Genomic DNA, 15,263 nt, shown 5'->3' on the forward strand with positions numbered 1-15,263 from the left:
GAAAAATTAATAATCAGATGATAATCAAAATAATAATATCAAAAAATTGATATCAAATTTAATATAATTCAATAAATTTTACTTGTATCCATGAAGAAAACCTATTTTTTTTTTTTTATCACATAAGATCAATTACAAGATCTTAAGTTATCCTCATTCAAACATAACTTCTTTATATATGCTCATACATAAATTTTAAAAAATTAGATATTTTTCTTTTATTCTCTTTATAAACTTAGAGTACTTTCTATAGATTCTCTAAAAAAAAACCTCAATGCTAAAATTAATTCTTATATCTTGTCCTCTTATACTGAAATTAATACTAATATTAATTCTTATATCTTGTCCTCTTATACTAAAAACTAAAAAAAACTCTCAATGCTAAAATTAATCCTTTAATCTTTAACCATCGAACATTTAGGCTCTTATACTACTTATTGGGGTGGGAGAGAGAAAAACTAAAAACTAAAAAAGAAATCTATTGAAGATTAACAATCAAAAGAATATATTAGAAAGCTATAAGATATTTATAGAAGAATCAAATTCTAATCACCAGAGTTTCTTTATTGTACAATTGGCATCGATTACTTTGATATGAATAATTTTTATAGTGAATTGAATTAGAAAAAACATTTGGCTGTATTTTAATGAAATTATTTTTATAAAATAGTAAAATAAATAATCAAGCAGGGAATGGTGCACCTCTATTCCACTCGAGGTTATCGTCAAAGGTCATGTCACCCGTGGAAACTTTCACGGACGATTTAGCCCAGCACCTTTGTATCTCGTTCTCACACGTCAGCCAGACACCACGTCGCCCGTGAAAACGTTTCAGGGGTGATCTAGTCCGCGAAGAAACTCCTTTTCTGTGTCCTTGACGGGGTCGACCGGTCAATATCCGAGAGCGCAGGCGCCGAAAGCAAGAGCTCAGATCACCTGTCCTACCCAATGCAGGAAACGTGATTACCCTCTTGCAAAAACCCGTCTTTATGTTGGGACCCACAGCTCCAGGATTCATGACTTCGCCGCAGGAATCTCCGAGTTCCCTCCCTATCTTTCCATTTCCAGTCCGAAATCCGCCTCGCCTTGTTCCCGTGGCCTCAGCGAACGGTGGGCCACCGTTCTGTGTTTGCTGTCTCGGGTCATTTAAGACACGCTATTCCCCGACCCCACAGCATGCAAGTCATCAGAAGCCATCTCACACGTGTACCACAACACCAAGATCGAGCGAGGGAGAGAATGGCCGCATTGTTGAAAGCATGTCAGACACACTCTCTGGTGCTCTTTAAAATAAGCTCGAGGTGATGGACGAAGAGTACTGCTTCCGCTTCCAACCATCTTTGAGGGAGGAGAGCAGAGGTTTTGTGTTCTACGTGCAAGAAGGGAGGAGATGGACATGGCGGATGACGACGGTCGCATTAGAACTGGTCTGTCCTTAATTCTTACCTCCGAGCATGCCAACTCTGTTGGTTCTGTAGATTTCATTCATTATGTGCTGCCCAACGGAACACAGACATGAATCTGTTCGACCTTGCTAATAGCCGAAACCATGGATTTATTCTCCGTTTCGATCTGCTCTTTCTCTCTATCTTCGTTCTTCCTGTTATTATCCATCTGCCAAAAAGATTCTATTACTCTTTACTGCCTTTTTCTATCTTCTTTCTTGAATACATAGGTATTGCATGACCATGGAACACAGACTGCGTCATATATATCATGTACTTGGGAATATGAATTGCTGGATCTTTGGGCCCTTGAGACTTTTGATTTGGTCATTGCATCATGAACCCTAATCATTTTAGTGCAAAAGGCTCATGGATTTGAGAACCATCTAGTGTTTAATCTTTGGCACTCAAGACTACCTTTTGCATTGTAGCTTGCATATCTTTCAAGATCTCATTATTGCACAAAGCGACACAAAGAAAGGGTACTTTTGCTCATGAGTTAATTTGGCATGCATGTAGTTCACAAGACCAAATAAGAATTCAGAGGATGCCAAAACATCCTAACATGAGAAGCAGGTCAATGAGAAGCTGCTCCTGCTTTGATTCTGGAGGCAACGACCATGATTCTTCAGATTTCTCAATGTTCAAGGCCTCTAAGCTTTCCAAGAAAATTGATGGAACTCACAAGTGCTTTGAGTGGACCCTCCACCTCTGAGGAATCTTCTTTGTATCATAATTTAATTGCTTTACTGAAACCAGCAACGATTCGATGTGTGGGTGCAAATGGTGGTCCATGATTTCTGAATCACTGATGGTGTCTGCTTGGTGGAATCCATCGTATTCGAGAGTGATGGTGGGGTTTGATCAGTAGTGATTTAGCATAAAATAGACTCACTTTTCGCTACTTCAACCATTAACAGTAACTCTGCTTTATCATCCAATAGGCTCCTTTAAGTGTGCCTTATAATGCTTATCATTTACCTTTATATGCGATGCTTTAGCTTGGCATTTGTTTATGGTCGCTTTCCTGAAACTTTGATATTAGATTAAGAATGCACTTATGTAGTGGATTGGCTGGTGCAACACAGCTGGGCTCGGATTGTGTTTCGGTCTTAGATGATGTCTATTATTGGGTTCTCTGATACCAACAAAATTCAAGCCTCTCAGCTTATGGTTAAACATGGAATTGGACAATGAGACTTTGTGGATCACTTACCTAAATAAACGGAATCAAAATGGACCCAACTAGTGACCCAACTTGTTGAAGTGACATTAAAGTCTTAGGGTTATTAAAGCATGTGAACTAATTTGGTTGGTGAAGCACTATTAATATGGATGAACATTGGGTCCATCCAGTTAGTGAAGATGAGATGGATACAATTAATATGGATGATCAGTTTGTTTGGTGGAGTTGTTGCGGAATTCTCTAATGAATAACAAAGAAAACAGATTAGTATAAAGAGATCAAAATCTTCAAATTTCTCCCCGTCCTTATCGTTTAACGAAAAATATAGTAAAATGAAGTTATTAATTCTTGTCGAATTATTTCAAGACATTTCCTCAAAGGAACAGAGATCTTAAAGGACCAAAACATTCAGATTTCGCTGCATTCGCTGTGACCATTTCATTTGTTCTAATCTTTTACAATTCTATCTAGGGACGGTGTGGACTGCCACAACACATGCTATTACCGCAGTCATCGGATCTGGAGTGCTTGCATTACCTTGGAGTGTTGCTCAGATGGGATGGATCATGGGCCCTATTGCTCTTGTTGCATGTGCCTATGTAACTTACTACACTGCCATTCTACTCACTGATTGCTACAGGACCCCTGATCCAGTGAAGGGCAGGAGGAACTACACATACATGGATGTCGTTCGATCATGTCTCGGTAGTTATCAGGAAGATGAGTTGATGCATTTGGTATAACCACTGAAAGTTTACTGTTCCTCTTTTTTCTTTTCCTAAATCGTTTATGGAACTTATTTTAGGACCCAGAGATGTATTCATTTGCGGCGTTACACAATACGTGATGCTATGGGGAACTATGATCGGGTACACTATCACAGCTGCAACAAGCATGATGTGAGTAGTTTCACTTGCATGGTAAATTCAATAAAACAGACAATTAATGATTTACTATTATCTCTTCTAGGTTTCATTATGTCTGAATATTGTAGGTTTTCATTTATAAGTAGTCGATAATTCATTCGTGATTTTCTTTTCTTGTGCAGAAAAGTTTAGATAGATTTTTTAGTTGCATATGATTATTTTTATTGAATTATTGGTTTTAGGATATTGAACAGCTTTGATCGACATTAACAGGGCAGTTGTGCGCTCAAACTGCTACCATTACAAGGGCCATAATGCAAGTTGTAGTTCATCAGGAACCTTGTACATGATCATATTCGGCATACTCGAAATAGTGTTGTCACAGTTCCCAAACTTGGAGAAGATAACACTGATATCGGTTGTGGCTGCAGTAATGTCGTTTGCCTACTCGTTCATCGGGTTGTTCTTGTGCATCATGAAGTTTGCTTCACACCATTCAATCGGAGGGACAATTCTCGGAGTTAAGGTCGGGGTTGATAGTGTTTCTGCATCGACCAAAGCCTGGCACTCTTTGCAGGCTCTTGGAAATATATCATTTGCATACACTTATGCCATGCTTTTGATAGAAATCCAGGTACTATGTTTCTGAGCAATATCAGTATTATTTTTTGGCATCAAGCATTTTTGCAATGATTTGTGCGACTCAATTTTCAAGTGTCTGTCACAATTTATAAGGATACACTTAAATCACCTCCACCGGAGAACCAGACAATGAAGAGAGCTACCTTTTATGGAATTGGCATAACAACAGTCTTCTATGTTTCACTTGGTTGCATTGGATATGCTGCTTTCGGAAACGATGCTCCCGGGAACGTCCTCACTGGATTCCAAGAACCCTTTTGGCTTGTCGACATAGCTAACATTGCAGTCCTCATTCATTTAATTGGAGCTTACCAGGTACTGAAAATTTTCATCTACTTGGAGTGTATCGATTCGTATGTATTGCCATGAATTTGCAAATTAGTGTAGGCTACTAACTCCATGCGTTGGATCGATTCAGGTGTATGGGCAACCAATCTATGCCAAGTATGAGGGGTGGCTTGCTAAGAAGTGGCCAGAATCAGTTTTCTTCCACCATGTATACACATTGCAGCTTCCTTTACTCAAAGGCCAAGCTCTCCAGTTTACGCCGTGCAAGCTCGTTTTTCGCACAGTCTTTGTCGTCGTAACAACAGTGATATCTCTCATGCTACCATTCTTCAATGCAATTCTGGGACTGCTAGGAGCAGTTGCATTCTGGCCACTGACGGTGTACTACCCAGTGACAGTGTACATGGCACAGGCCAAGATCAAAAGAGGAGAGTGGACATGGGTGATCCTCCAGTGCTTAAGCATGGCAGCACTGGTGGTTTCTCTGTTGGCTGCTATCGGCTCGGTCGCCGACATTGCACAACGTTTCAAGCACGTGACCATCTTCAAGATCGAGCTTTAGGCGGTATCGTCACAGTGCTATCTATTACCACAAAATTTGGAGACTCAAGTCTCAGATTTGTTGCTGCATTATGAAGGTATAGAATGTCACTTTTCGTCAACAATAAATGGCACTTGCAGTATTATAGTCCTCAACAAAGCTCATTGGGAGGAGAATTGGGACCTTGAGCTTGTTGTTCTGCTGAAGTTGACGTTCTTGGTTGTTTAGCTCAGTTGATGGCATTATGATGTGGTCATCATTATCTCTGTTGGTGTTTTCATTTGCAAGTTGGAAGACATTAGATGTAAATGATTTGGACCTTCAGCTTCTTGTTGCTCTGAAGTGGTTGCTAGCGCATCATGTTGCAAGTAGAATTCATGAAGCTTACTTGGTCAACTCACCATGTAGCTGTGAACAAGGACAAGTGCTAGTGCTGATGGCTGTGGCATCCAACTTGATTCATGGTGGGGTGGCCAAAAGGTAGAAGACAGAGTGGTCGTTCACATCACATGGATTGTGGATTGGGTGACCACAAGGCAGATGGATGTGTCACCCCTGTAGGGTTTCAGAGATGATGTGGTCTCTGATTGAGGAAAAGAACATCATTTTGGTACAATCCGATTGAGGATCGAAAATGATATATTATATTAATTATAATAAATATAATTAACACTTATTATTATTATTATTTTTCCAAACTTTGACACATTTTCACTAATTTTATTAAGAACAAAAGAAAAAAATAAGAATCAATGAGAAAGAATGTAGTTTTTGTGGGATGATTAATCACATAACCCTTTCAAAAATGCTGCAAGTCCGAGAAAAATAAGTCAAAAAAGAAAGAGAAAAAGTAATGCGTGGGATATATCTGTGCTGCGTTTTCTATCGCGCAGCTCACATAAAGCTCGGCGCACGTGACAACGCCCTGCGTCCGCCGCTCGGCTCGGACCGGGACTCGACCCGGTCGGCGCAGGCCGCGACGGCCCGTTCCAGGGCCCCGACCACTTCCCCCATGGTCGGCCGGTCCTGCCCCTCCGCCCGCACGCATTCCGCCGCCACGTACGCCACGTACGCCACCGCCTCCAGCTCCTCCGCAGACGCCGGCGGCACCCTCCTGTCCATCACCACCGCCACGTCGTCCGCCTCGATGTACGGCACCGCCATCTCCACCACGTTCCGCGGCGTCGTGCTGCCTTCCCCACCTTCCACCTCCTGGGCCCGGTGGATGGCCTTGAACCCCGTCACCAACTCGAGCAACACCACCCCGAAGCTGTAGACATCGCTCTTCTCCGTCAGCCGCCGCAGCCGGTAGTACTCGGGGTCCATGTAGCCCACCGTGCCGGCGGCGATGCTCCCCTCGTTGTCGGGGCTCGTCAGCGACACCCCGAAGTCCGCCACCTTGGCCGTCCACACCCCGTCGAGCAGGATGTTGGTGGACTTGATGTCGCGGTGGATGATGGCCGGCACGGCGTAGGCGTGCAGATATTCGATCCCTCGCGCCGCGTCCAGCGCCAGCCGCAGCCGCGCGGCCCACGAGCTCAGCGGCGACGACGGGACCATCGGCCGCCGGTGGAGGTGGTCGTGCAGGGTGCCGTTGGCCATGTACTCGTACACCAGCACGCGCTCCCCGCGCTCCCGGCAGAAGCCCAGCAGCAGGACCAGGTTCCTGTGGTTGATGCGCGACAGCAGAGCCAGCTCGGAGTGGAAGGCACGCTCCCGCTGCTCCTCGCTCCACCGCCGCAGTTGCTCGTGCCGCCGCGACGCGGACGACGCCGCGGCCGCATGGACGTCGGCGCGCTTGATCGCTACCTCGCGCCCGCCCGGCAGCGTCGCGCGGTAGACCGCGCCGAAGCTACCGGATCCGATCTTGTGCGCCTCGGCAAAGTTGTCGGTGATCTCGTACAGAGACTGTAGCGAGAACTCTTCGACGGTCCCGCCTCCGAGCCGGCTGTCGAGAGGCAGCTCCGCCAGGGAAGGCGGTGCCGCCGGATGCCGCCTCCATCGTCTCCACCACACCGTGCGGTGAACCCGACCACTTCTCTGGCTCTTGAGAGCGAGATAGACAAGGAAGCTCGATAAGGCCAACAAGCCCAAGCCGAGTCCCACCGTGCCTAGCACCAACAACAGTGTTCTCCTTTTGCTACCACTGCTTGCTCGTTGCGATGATGGCGAGCTGTTGGAGGAGTTGGAGCTGAGTTGGAACTTGCAGGACTGGCAGATGCCCTCGTCGGAGGGGCACATGGTGCCGGAGCCCGGCAGGACCCCGCAGCCACAGCTCGAGATCGGCGAGCAGGTCCCGGGCAGGACGCTGCGGTAGATGGTGTGGTTCCGCCGGAACAGCTCGTTCCCCCAGCAAACCACCGAGAAGTTGATCGCCAAAATGCCGCAGATGGCGTCGCCCCTGCCCTGGATTGCGACGAATTGCTCGCCGGCGAGGGAGTCCGGCGGCCGGGAGCCCTCCCCCCAGCACAGGGCCGTTCCGTTTGACTGCAGGACGCAGGTCTTGCTCTCCCCCAAAGCCATGGAGACGATGTCGAGGGTGAGATTCGAATCCACTTGCGGCGCCTCCTCGCCCCAGCAGGTCAGCTGGCGGCCGTCGGAGGAGGCGCCGCAGGCGTGTCGGGTCCCTGCGGCGACCATGCTGAAGCTCCCGTTCGGCTCCCTCCCGACGACTGCCGTGTCGTTCCCGAAGCAGCGGATCGCCCCGCAGCCGAGTCGCCCGCAGACGAAGTCCCGCCCGACGGCGATCTCGGAGAGGTTCACCCCTTCGGGGATGACCATATCGCCCCACCGCCAGCAATGCGGCCGGCGCGCGCCGCCGATCAGGGCGCAGACGTGCGTGTCGCCGGAGGCGAGCGCGGCGAGCGGCGGCCCCCGGTAGATCTGCTTCTCGTAGTCCTCATATCCATGGGCGGGGAGCGCCCACCACCGCATGGTAGCGTTGGAGCGGTCGGCTGGCAGGGTGAGGCCGCAGAGGAAGCCATTGCCCGCGGCGACCGCGGCGTAAGGCGTGCGGCCGGCCGGGTACCACCGCTGCTCCCGGGTGCAGGCGCTGGTGCAATTCAGTTCGTACCGGTAGGCCACGGGCGACGGCACGAGCGCGCAGACGATGGTGACATTGGACGACTGCGAGATGGCGACGGTGGAGAAAGGTGAAGCGGCGGCCGGGAGGCACAGAAGGACTAGAAGCAGTAGGAAGAAGGGGGGTTCGGTGGCATTTGAAGGAGACATTGATGGGTGGCAGAGGATCTCATGGTAACATGTGAGAGAGAGAGAGAGAGAGAGAGAGAGAGAGAGAGAGAGTGGGAGGAGGAGGAGAAGACTCAGATTGAGTGCATGATGAACTGAGACACCTATAGCAGGTTGAAAGAGCAAGGGAAGCTTATGAACACTTGGATTTGTCTTCTTTTGGTGAGATCCATGAGGACTCAAGGATTTGTCAGCTCCACCAAAGTCTCTACATTAGATCCTGGCCAAGTCTGCAGCAGCAACAGAGAAAGAGGATCAGAATTTGAGGAGTAGCTTTACTCGATCTAAGCATTTGCAAGCAATGTTGGGAAGTGGCAAGTGAGTTCAGGCCATGAAGTTTCGTTGACTATTCGAAGGCCGGTGGTTTTCTTTTCTTTTTTTTCCCTACATATTCTTTTTCTACTATTTTCTTTTGAAACTTTACATTTTACTATAATTATTATCTAGGAGTGGTTTTTTTTTATTTGGATGAAAATACTCTCAGTCTTTTACTGAAAAAATCAATAATTAATAATTATTATTTTATAAAATAAAAAATGATATTAATCATCTTAGAATCATTAGTACTATTTTTTATTTTTAAAAATTTTATATTAACAATATTAAAATTATATTAACAATATATTTTTGAATTGATTCAAAAGTCAATTTATATATATTTTTTAGATAATTGTTACTCAAATAATATGTCACAGTATTTTTTTTAAAATTATTTTATTAGTTTTGTTATGTATACATAGATAAAATTTTATATTTAAAATATTTATATAAAAGAGAAATGTGAACACACATCTTATCCAATATCTATCTTTACTCTAAACTATTCAATGAATCTATGCCCTTTAATAAATATTCTAGTGTTCAATATGCTTATGAATGCATCTTTTATATCGTTTAATATAATAAATAAAATTATCTCTATTAAAATATTTAATTTGATTATTATATTATTTCACAAAGTGATAAGTGGTATGTTCAAATCCATGTATAAGTATCATATACGTAATTTAATGCAATAAAAATATATTTTTAATTTTTAGTAAAAATATATAATAATTTAATAATATTTAAAAAAATTATCTACCATAAATTTTTATTTATTGCAAGTTGTGGCGAAATCACTCCACTATCTTTTTTCCCATGTTTTTGTCCTTTAACTGATTTCTTTATTATTTGTAAATATTTTTATGCAAGAATAAAAATAATATTACAATGGCTGCTGTTTTCTACTTTAAAATCAATTTCTAGTAAAAATATTACTATATTAAACATGCTAATCGAATACTAACTTAGAAGACCAGTCTCGGCCGTTCATCTTGCCACGTGTACATATACACAGACACACGATCTCTAGGGTTCCCCATGCCGTTGATCGGAACACAGAACACCAATCGACGCCGTCCATTTCACTATATCTACACGAAGCTCCAGGGTTTTCCATGCGGGCTGATCGAAACATAGGACGCCTAATCTCGGCCGTCCATTTTCCTGTATATTCGTCCATTTCGGTAGGGTTTCAGTCGGCCGTTTTTGTTTCGCGTGCTCCTCTCTTTACGACCTCTGGCGATCGAGGTAATATCCTCCCTTTTCTTGCCCGATTCAGATCTGGCCTCTCGAATCTCTCCTGCTTGGTCGTTTCTCCTCGCAAATCCGTATTTTGCGCGGTGCTCTTCGATCGTAATTATTTTTTCTGGAATTAAATAGAACTTTAACAGTTTTGTGGTATGATTTATAAAGCTTTCGCGGTTCGTTGATCTGATCATATAAGCTTTAATGGTATGCTATTTACCGGTTTTGTTTGATTAATAAAGCTTTTTTGTTTTTTCTTTGTTTATGTATTGTTTACAATCATTATGTTTTATCATTATAATCTTGGTTTCTTGTTTATTTTTAGTATGATTTACATATATTATTTACTTCATGATGGAGCAAAGTGAGATGCCGATTAAATTCTTCTTAGTTGTGATTTATTAGCATGTTAACGAAAAAAGTAATCCTGTTTTGATGCTGTCATAGTTGATTTATTTACTATTTGTTTCAGTAATCATTTGATTTAATGTGTCATGGATGCTTGGGGCATTCCTGTGATTTTGTGGGTAACATGCATGATGGCCTTCTGTGGAGCATTAGTATACCTCCACTTCTGGTATTGGCAAGATTAGTCCCCCCAAAACAACGCTATATTGAATCAAGGTCGGAGTCTCTTAAGAGCTCTTTCTGCCAAAACCCATTGTGGGGAATTGGAAAGGCATACGAGAGAGCATGAGAATTGGCATCTATTAGTGCCATAGGCCTTTGGTTGCGGGGGATTATTATGCCATGTTACTTGAGCTGGTGGTTGTCACTGATGCTTTTCAGTTAAGGTTACTCTGCTAGTTACTCATAGACGACAATTCCCTATCTAACATTTATGTCTATGTAACATATAAATATCTTTGCATGATGTCACGCAAAAAATGATGGTTTCAGAATATTTGCAAATGCTAAAACTGTATTTTTAAATAAAATTTGCTCTTTCTAGGTTAAGTTCAGGAAAAAACTTTTTCCCTCAGTGTCATCCTGTTTGCTTATGTAATCCTACTTTCTTGAATCTTGCATTATGCAATTGTGACTATTTTATTATTGTTAGTTGCTTGTTTTTAGCTTGCTGGCTTCTATGATATCTGTCTTGTTTTCCAATTGATCTTAATGCTAATTCTTAGTAAGAGTTGGATTGCTTATAATTCTTTTGTTTGTTTAAATGCTACATTTTTTAAAATTTGAAAATTATATATATATATATATATATATATATATATATATATATATATATATATATATATATATATATATATATATATATATATATATATATATATAGTTCTTCTAGTTTAGTGAACTTATGCTCCATTTGTTGTATATTTTATTTGGCTTTAAAATGTGTAAGTTCTCATGAAAAGATACTTGAATTGTTATAGTTGCATAGTTGTGAAGGACTAAAGACACAATGTCTCATCGCAAATTTGAGCATCCGCGTCATGGTTCTCTTGGGTTCCTTCCTAGAAAAAGAGCCTCCCGTCACAGAGGAAAAGGTTTCAGCTTATAATTCAAGTTTCTTCAAATTTCTTGTCTTAAGCATTCATGCTCCAAAGGAGCAGTCCATTTGTTTAGTATGATTCTTTGTTTTAGTACATCTTGTCTCTTTGTAGTTTGATGTTTATTTTTATTTTTCACAATATGCTATCAATAAGATGCACATGCTTGTGGTTCACTTTGTCATGCTCTCAATATGCTGAGGGTCACAGATTGTGTGTAAATAATCTTCATTGACATAATGTTTTTAGTTGTTAATCATAGTGTCCAAACTGATGCTGTAGACCCTTCGACAGCTGAGTTGTTTATATGTTTAAACAAGATGTGATCATCAAATTTTGTATCATTCCCTTTATCATGTATCTAAATGTGCAAGTGGCTGTAACCAATAAACCCTTCATCATATACCAGACTTCAGGTTTTGATATATTTTTTTTGTTGCCGTATATTTGATGCAGTGAAGTCATTCCCAAAGGATGACCCAAGCAAGCTGCCCGGGCTAACTGCCTTTGTAGCATACAAGTCTGGGATGACTCACATAGTCCGGGAGGTTGATAAGCCTGGATCCAGTAAGTTGCTTTTTGTTTTTTTTTTAAGACTGATGCCTTACAATACACAATGACACTGAAAGAACACATTTCTTTTTTCTTTTAATAAATGCATGCTCTATTATGCATCCGCTGGTGTAATAATAAAAATTAATGTCATTGGAACTGAATAATCTAGTACTTCTGATAGTATGTCCTTGACTTGAATCTGGGTTCACTTCATATTTTAATTTCCCTTGGCTTAGATTACAAAGTATGTATTCAGTCTCATGTATCATCTCCTTGAATTTGTTAATGGTAAAGTTTAGAAAAGTAATAAGCTACACATCAACCACTAAAATTGAAGGTAGTTAAAACTTTTTTTAATATAGCATAAGTACACATCAACAACTATCAAGAAAGGCTGCAGCAGCACTTATTTGGCATTTCTCTGATCATGGTACATGAAGTTGTATAGTTAAGTTTTCATTGTCTTTTATATCAAGGTATGCATTTTATTAATACATTTGGCCTAATAACTTACATTAGGAAGAGAATACATTTGATCTTTGCAAATTGTGTTGTTATGTTTGGAACAATTTTTCCACCTTTTTTTGTAATTCCATTTGTCTATGCAGAGCTTCATAAGAAGGAGACTTGTGAAGCAGTGACAATCATTGAAGCACCCCCAATGGTTGTAGTTGGCGTTGTTGCTTATGTGAAGACTCCCCGTGGCCTCCGGTCATTGAACACTGTTTGGGCTCAGCATCTTAGTGAGGAAGTGAAAAGGAGATTTTACAAAAACTGGTCCAAGTCAAAGAAGAAGGCGTTTGTTAAGTACTCAAAGAAGTATGAAACTGAGGAAGGCAAAAAAGAAATCCAGGCACAGCTGGAGAAGATGAAGAAGTATGCCTCTGTAATTCGTGTTTTGGCTCACACACAGGTATTGATATATGCTTATCCTTTTCTTCCTTGTATCACTCTTTTTGTTGGTTACCTGGTGGGTCCAACCAGTAAAGCAAAGATATGCCTACTGATGTTACTTGTTATGTTTTGTATCACCAATTTTCTATTCTTATAAGTTCAAAAATATTGTTTCCTATGAAACTTTTGCTGGACTGTGATTAATCTTTGCTGTGACCTACTGACTGCATCAACCGGATTCATGATATTTATGTCTAAAATTTCACCAACAATTTTAGAATACAGACATCCATCTTATTCTGTCTTTGTCCACATTGTTAAATAATATTTTAATGTGATTATTGTGGTGCTCTATGTTGGTGCATAGAATTTGTATTTGCAATATAACCTATTTATCCATTTGGGCTATGATCAGTTAATTCAAGATCTTCATTTTGGTCTTTCTTTCTGTTCTTCTCAGTTTGCATACTGAAACTTGCCTGAAGCGACTTGTGTTTTCGTTTACAGATTAGAAAACTAAAAGGGTTGAAGCAGAAGAAGGCTCACCTGATGGAGATCCAGGTTAATGGAGGAGATATTGCTGCAAAGGTTGACTATGCTTACAAATTCTTCGAGAAACAGATTCCTGTGGATGCTGTCTTTCAGAAGGATGAGATGATTGACATCATAGGAGTCACAAAGGGTAAGGGCTATGAGGGCGTGGTTACTCGTTGGGGTGTCACTCGTCTCCCTCGGAAGACCCATCGTGGCCTGCGCAAGGTGGCTTGTATTGGTGCATGGCACCCAGCTAGGGTCTCATACACAGTTGCCAGGGCTGGCCAGAATGGTTACCACCATCGTACCGAGATGAACAAGAAGATATATAAGCTTGGAAAGGCTGGTGAGGAGTCTCACTTCGCAACCACAGAGTTTGACAGGTTAACGCCATGCTGTACTTTGGACTTGCTGCATCTTTCTTTTATAGTTTATATATCTATGGATAGCAATCATAAATTCCAGAAAAGATTCATCTGTTTAATTTAGAATTGAATTAAGTAGTTTATGGGGTGCTCTGATTAGGTATTTAACATTCTTCATGCTTTATGTTCATCCTTCTGTTGGCTGATGTTGATGGTTCTTGCAGGACTGAGAAGGGGATAACACCAATGGGAGGGTTTCCACATTATGGAGTGGTCAAGGATGATTACCTTCTGATCAAGGGATGCTGTGTTGGTCCTAAGAAGAGGGTAGTGACCCTGAGGCAGTCGTTGCTGAAGCAGACATCACGAGTTGCAATGGAAGAGATCAAGCTCAAGTTCGTTGACACGTCTTCCAAGTTTGGGCACGGCCGCTTCCAGACCACCGAAGAGAAGGCAAAGTTTTACGGAAAGCTCAAAGCTTGAAGACACAGAATGTTGCTTGAAACGTCAGATGAACAGTTTTTTTTTTTCTGTAGAATTGTGGATCTCCACATCGGTTTCTTGATGAATTTGCCAGAGTTTGATTCTATTCAAAGTAGTTCTTTTGTGTTTGGTCAAGTTTCTATTGCTTTATCAAATCTTTGATGTTTTGAATTGTTGTCATGTGGAAGTTTGTTTGTGATGCTTGAAATTGTTCTCTCTAAAAATATTTGAAGACAAAAATTAAGGACCCAACATGCTTTAAATTGTTTGGTCCCATAACTTATCTAAAATATTTATCTTAGGTTTCATTTTAACAGGTAATTTTTTAATAATTAAGATCCTAAAGGATGAAATAGAATAAAACTAATGTATTCATTGCTTTTTCATTTTTTTAAAACAAAAAAAGAGCTGAATTACACTTGTTTGGTTAACACTTGTTTTTATTTTTTTTGTTTTAGGACTCATCTACAAATGCGAGATTCCCATCACCCTTCATTTCATATTTGATATCCGGAATAAATTAACATCCCATCGACAAGTATGTTTCATCACTTGCTTGACCTCTTAACCTTAGCACATATCAAACACCTCCTTGTACATCAAATGATCCAATGAGACATATAAATTACCCGACTTATATCATTATATTTGATTATATCGTAAAAATTATTTTTATTATATATATAATTTATTTATTTTTTTAAAACAATATCGATCTTAAGTTTAGATGAAAAGTTTTATTAGGTCACTAACAATCAAAATAAAAATATATTAAATCTCATAAAATTTATCGATCATAAATAGTTTGGACTCATGATTTTATTATTGTTATCGTTATAATTTAGATGGCCAACAAAGGCAAAGGCTAATATAATAAATCGGGTTTCGAAAGCGTGTCTTAGTAATAATATTTCTATTTAATATATATATTAAAATTATAAATATAGCTTTCATAGCTCAGTTGGTTAGAGCACCCGTTTAGTAAGCGGGAGGTCTTGAGTTCAAATCTCAATGAAAGCAATTTATGTTGTTTTTATTATAACTTCAGCTCCAACAAAAAGATTTGTGATGCAATTGATGGCATCCAGTCAAAGTTCCAACAGTCGTCTCGATCCGTTCTCTTTATGCATAGAGAAGGATG

At 41.1% G+C, this 15,263-nt stretch overlaps 3 protein-coding genes and 1 non-coding gene across 5 annotated transcripts; 3 read left to right on the forward strand and 1 right to left on the reverse strand.

Annotated features, from left to right (window-relative positions):
* Positions 1-1,271: 1,271 nt before the first annotated feature.
* Positions 1,272-5,364, forward strand: LOC135611990 (amino acid permease 8-like). The gene is made up of 6 exons (XM_065107678.1): positions 1,272-1,427; positions 3,103-3,336; positions 3,437-3,530; positions 3,771-4,131; positions 4,233-4,454; positions 4,558-5,364. The coding sequence occupies exons 1-6, from the start codon at positions 1,391-1,393 to the stop codon at positions 4,987-4,989; spliced, it is 1,380 nt and encodes a 459-aa protein (XP_064963750.1). The 5' UTR covers positions 1,272-1,390; the 3' UTR covers positions 4,990-5,364.
* A 357-nt stretch (positions 5,365-5,721) lies between these two features.
* Positions 5,722-8,803, reverse strand: LOC135611989 (serine/threonine-protein kinase-like protein CCR4). The gene has a single exon (XM_065107677.1). The coding sequence runs from the start codon at positions 8,197-8,199 to the stop codon at positions 5,863-5,865; it is 2,337 nt and encodes a 778-aa protein (XP_064963749.1). The 5' UTR covers positions 8,200-8,803; the 3' UTR covers positions 5,722-5,862.
* Positions 8,804-9,666: 863 nt separating this feature from the next.
* LOC135611991 (large ribosomal subunit protein uL3-like) lies at positions 9,667-14,257 on the forward strand. Of its 2 annotated transcripts, none has more exons than XM_065107679.1 (6): positions 9,667-9,789; positions 11,175-11,288; positions 11,748-11,858; positions 12,455-12,759; positions 13,248-13,657; positions 13,864-14,257. In XM_065107679.1, the coding sequence occupies exons 2-6, from the start codon at positions 11,204-11,206 to the stop codon at positions 14,120-14,122; spliced, it is 1,170 nt and encodes a 389-aa protein (XP_064963751.1). In that variant the 5' UTR covers positions 9,667-9,789; positions 11,175-11,203; the 3' UTR covers positions 14,123-14,257. The 2 variants fall into 2 exon arrangements, with proteins under 2 accessions (XP_064963751.1, XP_064963752.1); XM_065107680.1 differs by having other exon boundaries at positions 9,777-9,848.
* Positions 14,258-15,068: 811 nt separating this feature from the next.
* Positions 15,069-15,142, forward strand: TRNAT-AGU (transfer RNA threonine (anticodon AGU)). Its single transcript has one exon. It is a non-coding gene; the product is annotated as a tRNA-Thr (tRNA).
* Positions 15,143-15,263: the final 121 nt, after the last annotated feature.

This window comes from Musa acuminata, chromosome BXJ2-5 (genome assembly GCF_036884655.1).
Source record: "Musa acuminata AAA Group cultivar baxijiao chromosome BXJ2-5, Cavendish_Baxijiao_AAA, whole genome shotgun sequence".
Taxonomy (NCBI): Eukaryota; Viridiplantae; Streptophyta; class Magnoliopsida; order Zingiberales; family Musaceae; genus Musa; species Musa acuminata.

Excerpts from the sequence above, each read along its gene's own strand:
- LOC135611991 (XM_065107679.1), top strand. The coding sequence starts at position 11,204 with ATGTCTCATCGCAAATTTGAGCATCCGCGTCATGGTTCTCTTGGGTTC. Across the intron at positions 12,760-13,247 it reads GTGTTTTGGCTCACACACAG|ATTAGAAAACTAAAAGGGTT; the intron begins GTATTGATATAT and ends TTTCGTTTACAG. Across the intron at positions 13,658-13,863 it reads GCAACCACAGAGTTTGACAG|GACTGAGAAGGGGATAACAC; the intron begins GTTAACGCCATG and ends TGGTTCTTGCAG.
- LOC135611989 (XM_065107677.1), bottom strand. The coding sequence starts at position 8,199 with ATGTCTCCTTCAAATGCCACCGAACCCCCCTTCTTCCTACTGCTTCTA.
- LOC135611990 (XM_065107678.1), top strand. The coding sequence starts at position 1,391 with ATGGACATGGCGGATGACGACGGTCGCATTAGAACTG. Across the intron at positions 1,428-3,102 it reads CGACGGTCGCATTAGAACTG|GGACGGTGTGGACTGCCACA; the intron begins GTCTGTCCTTAA and ends AATTCTATCTAG. Across the intron at positions 4,132-4,232 it reads TGCTTTTGATAGAAATCCAG|GATACACTTAAATCACCTCC; the intron begins GTACTATGTTTC and ends ACAATTTATAAG.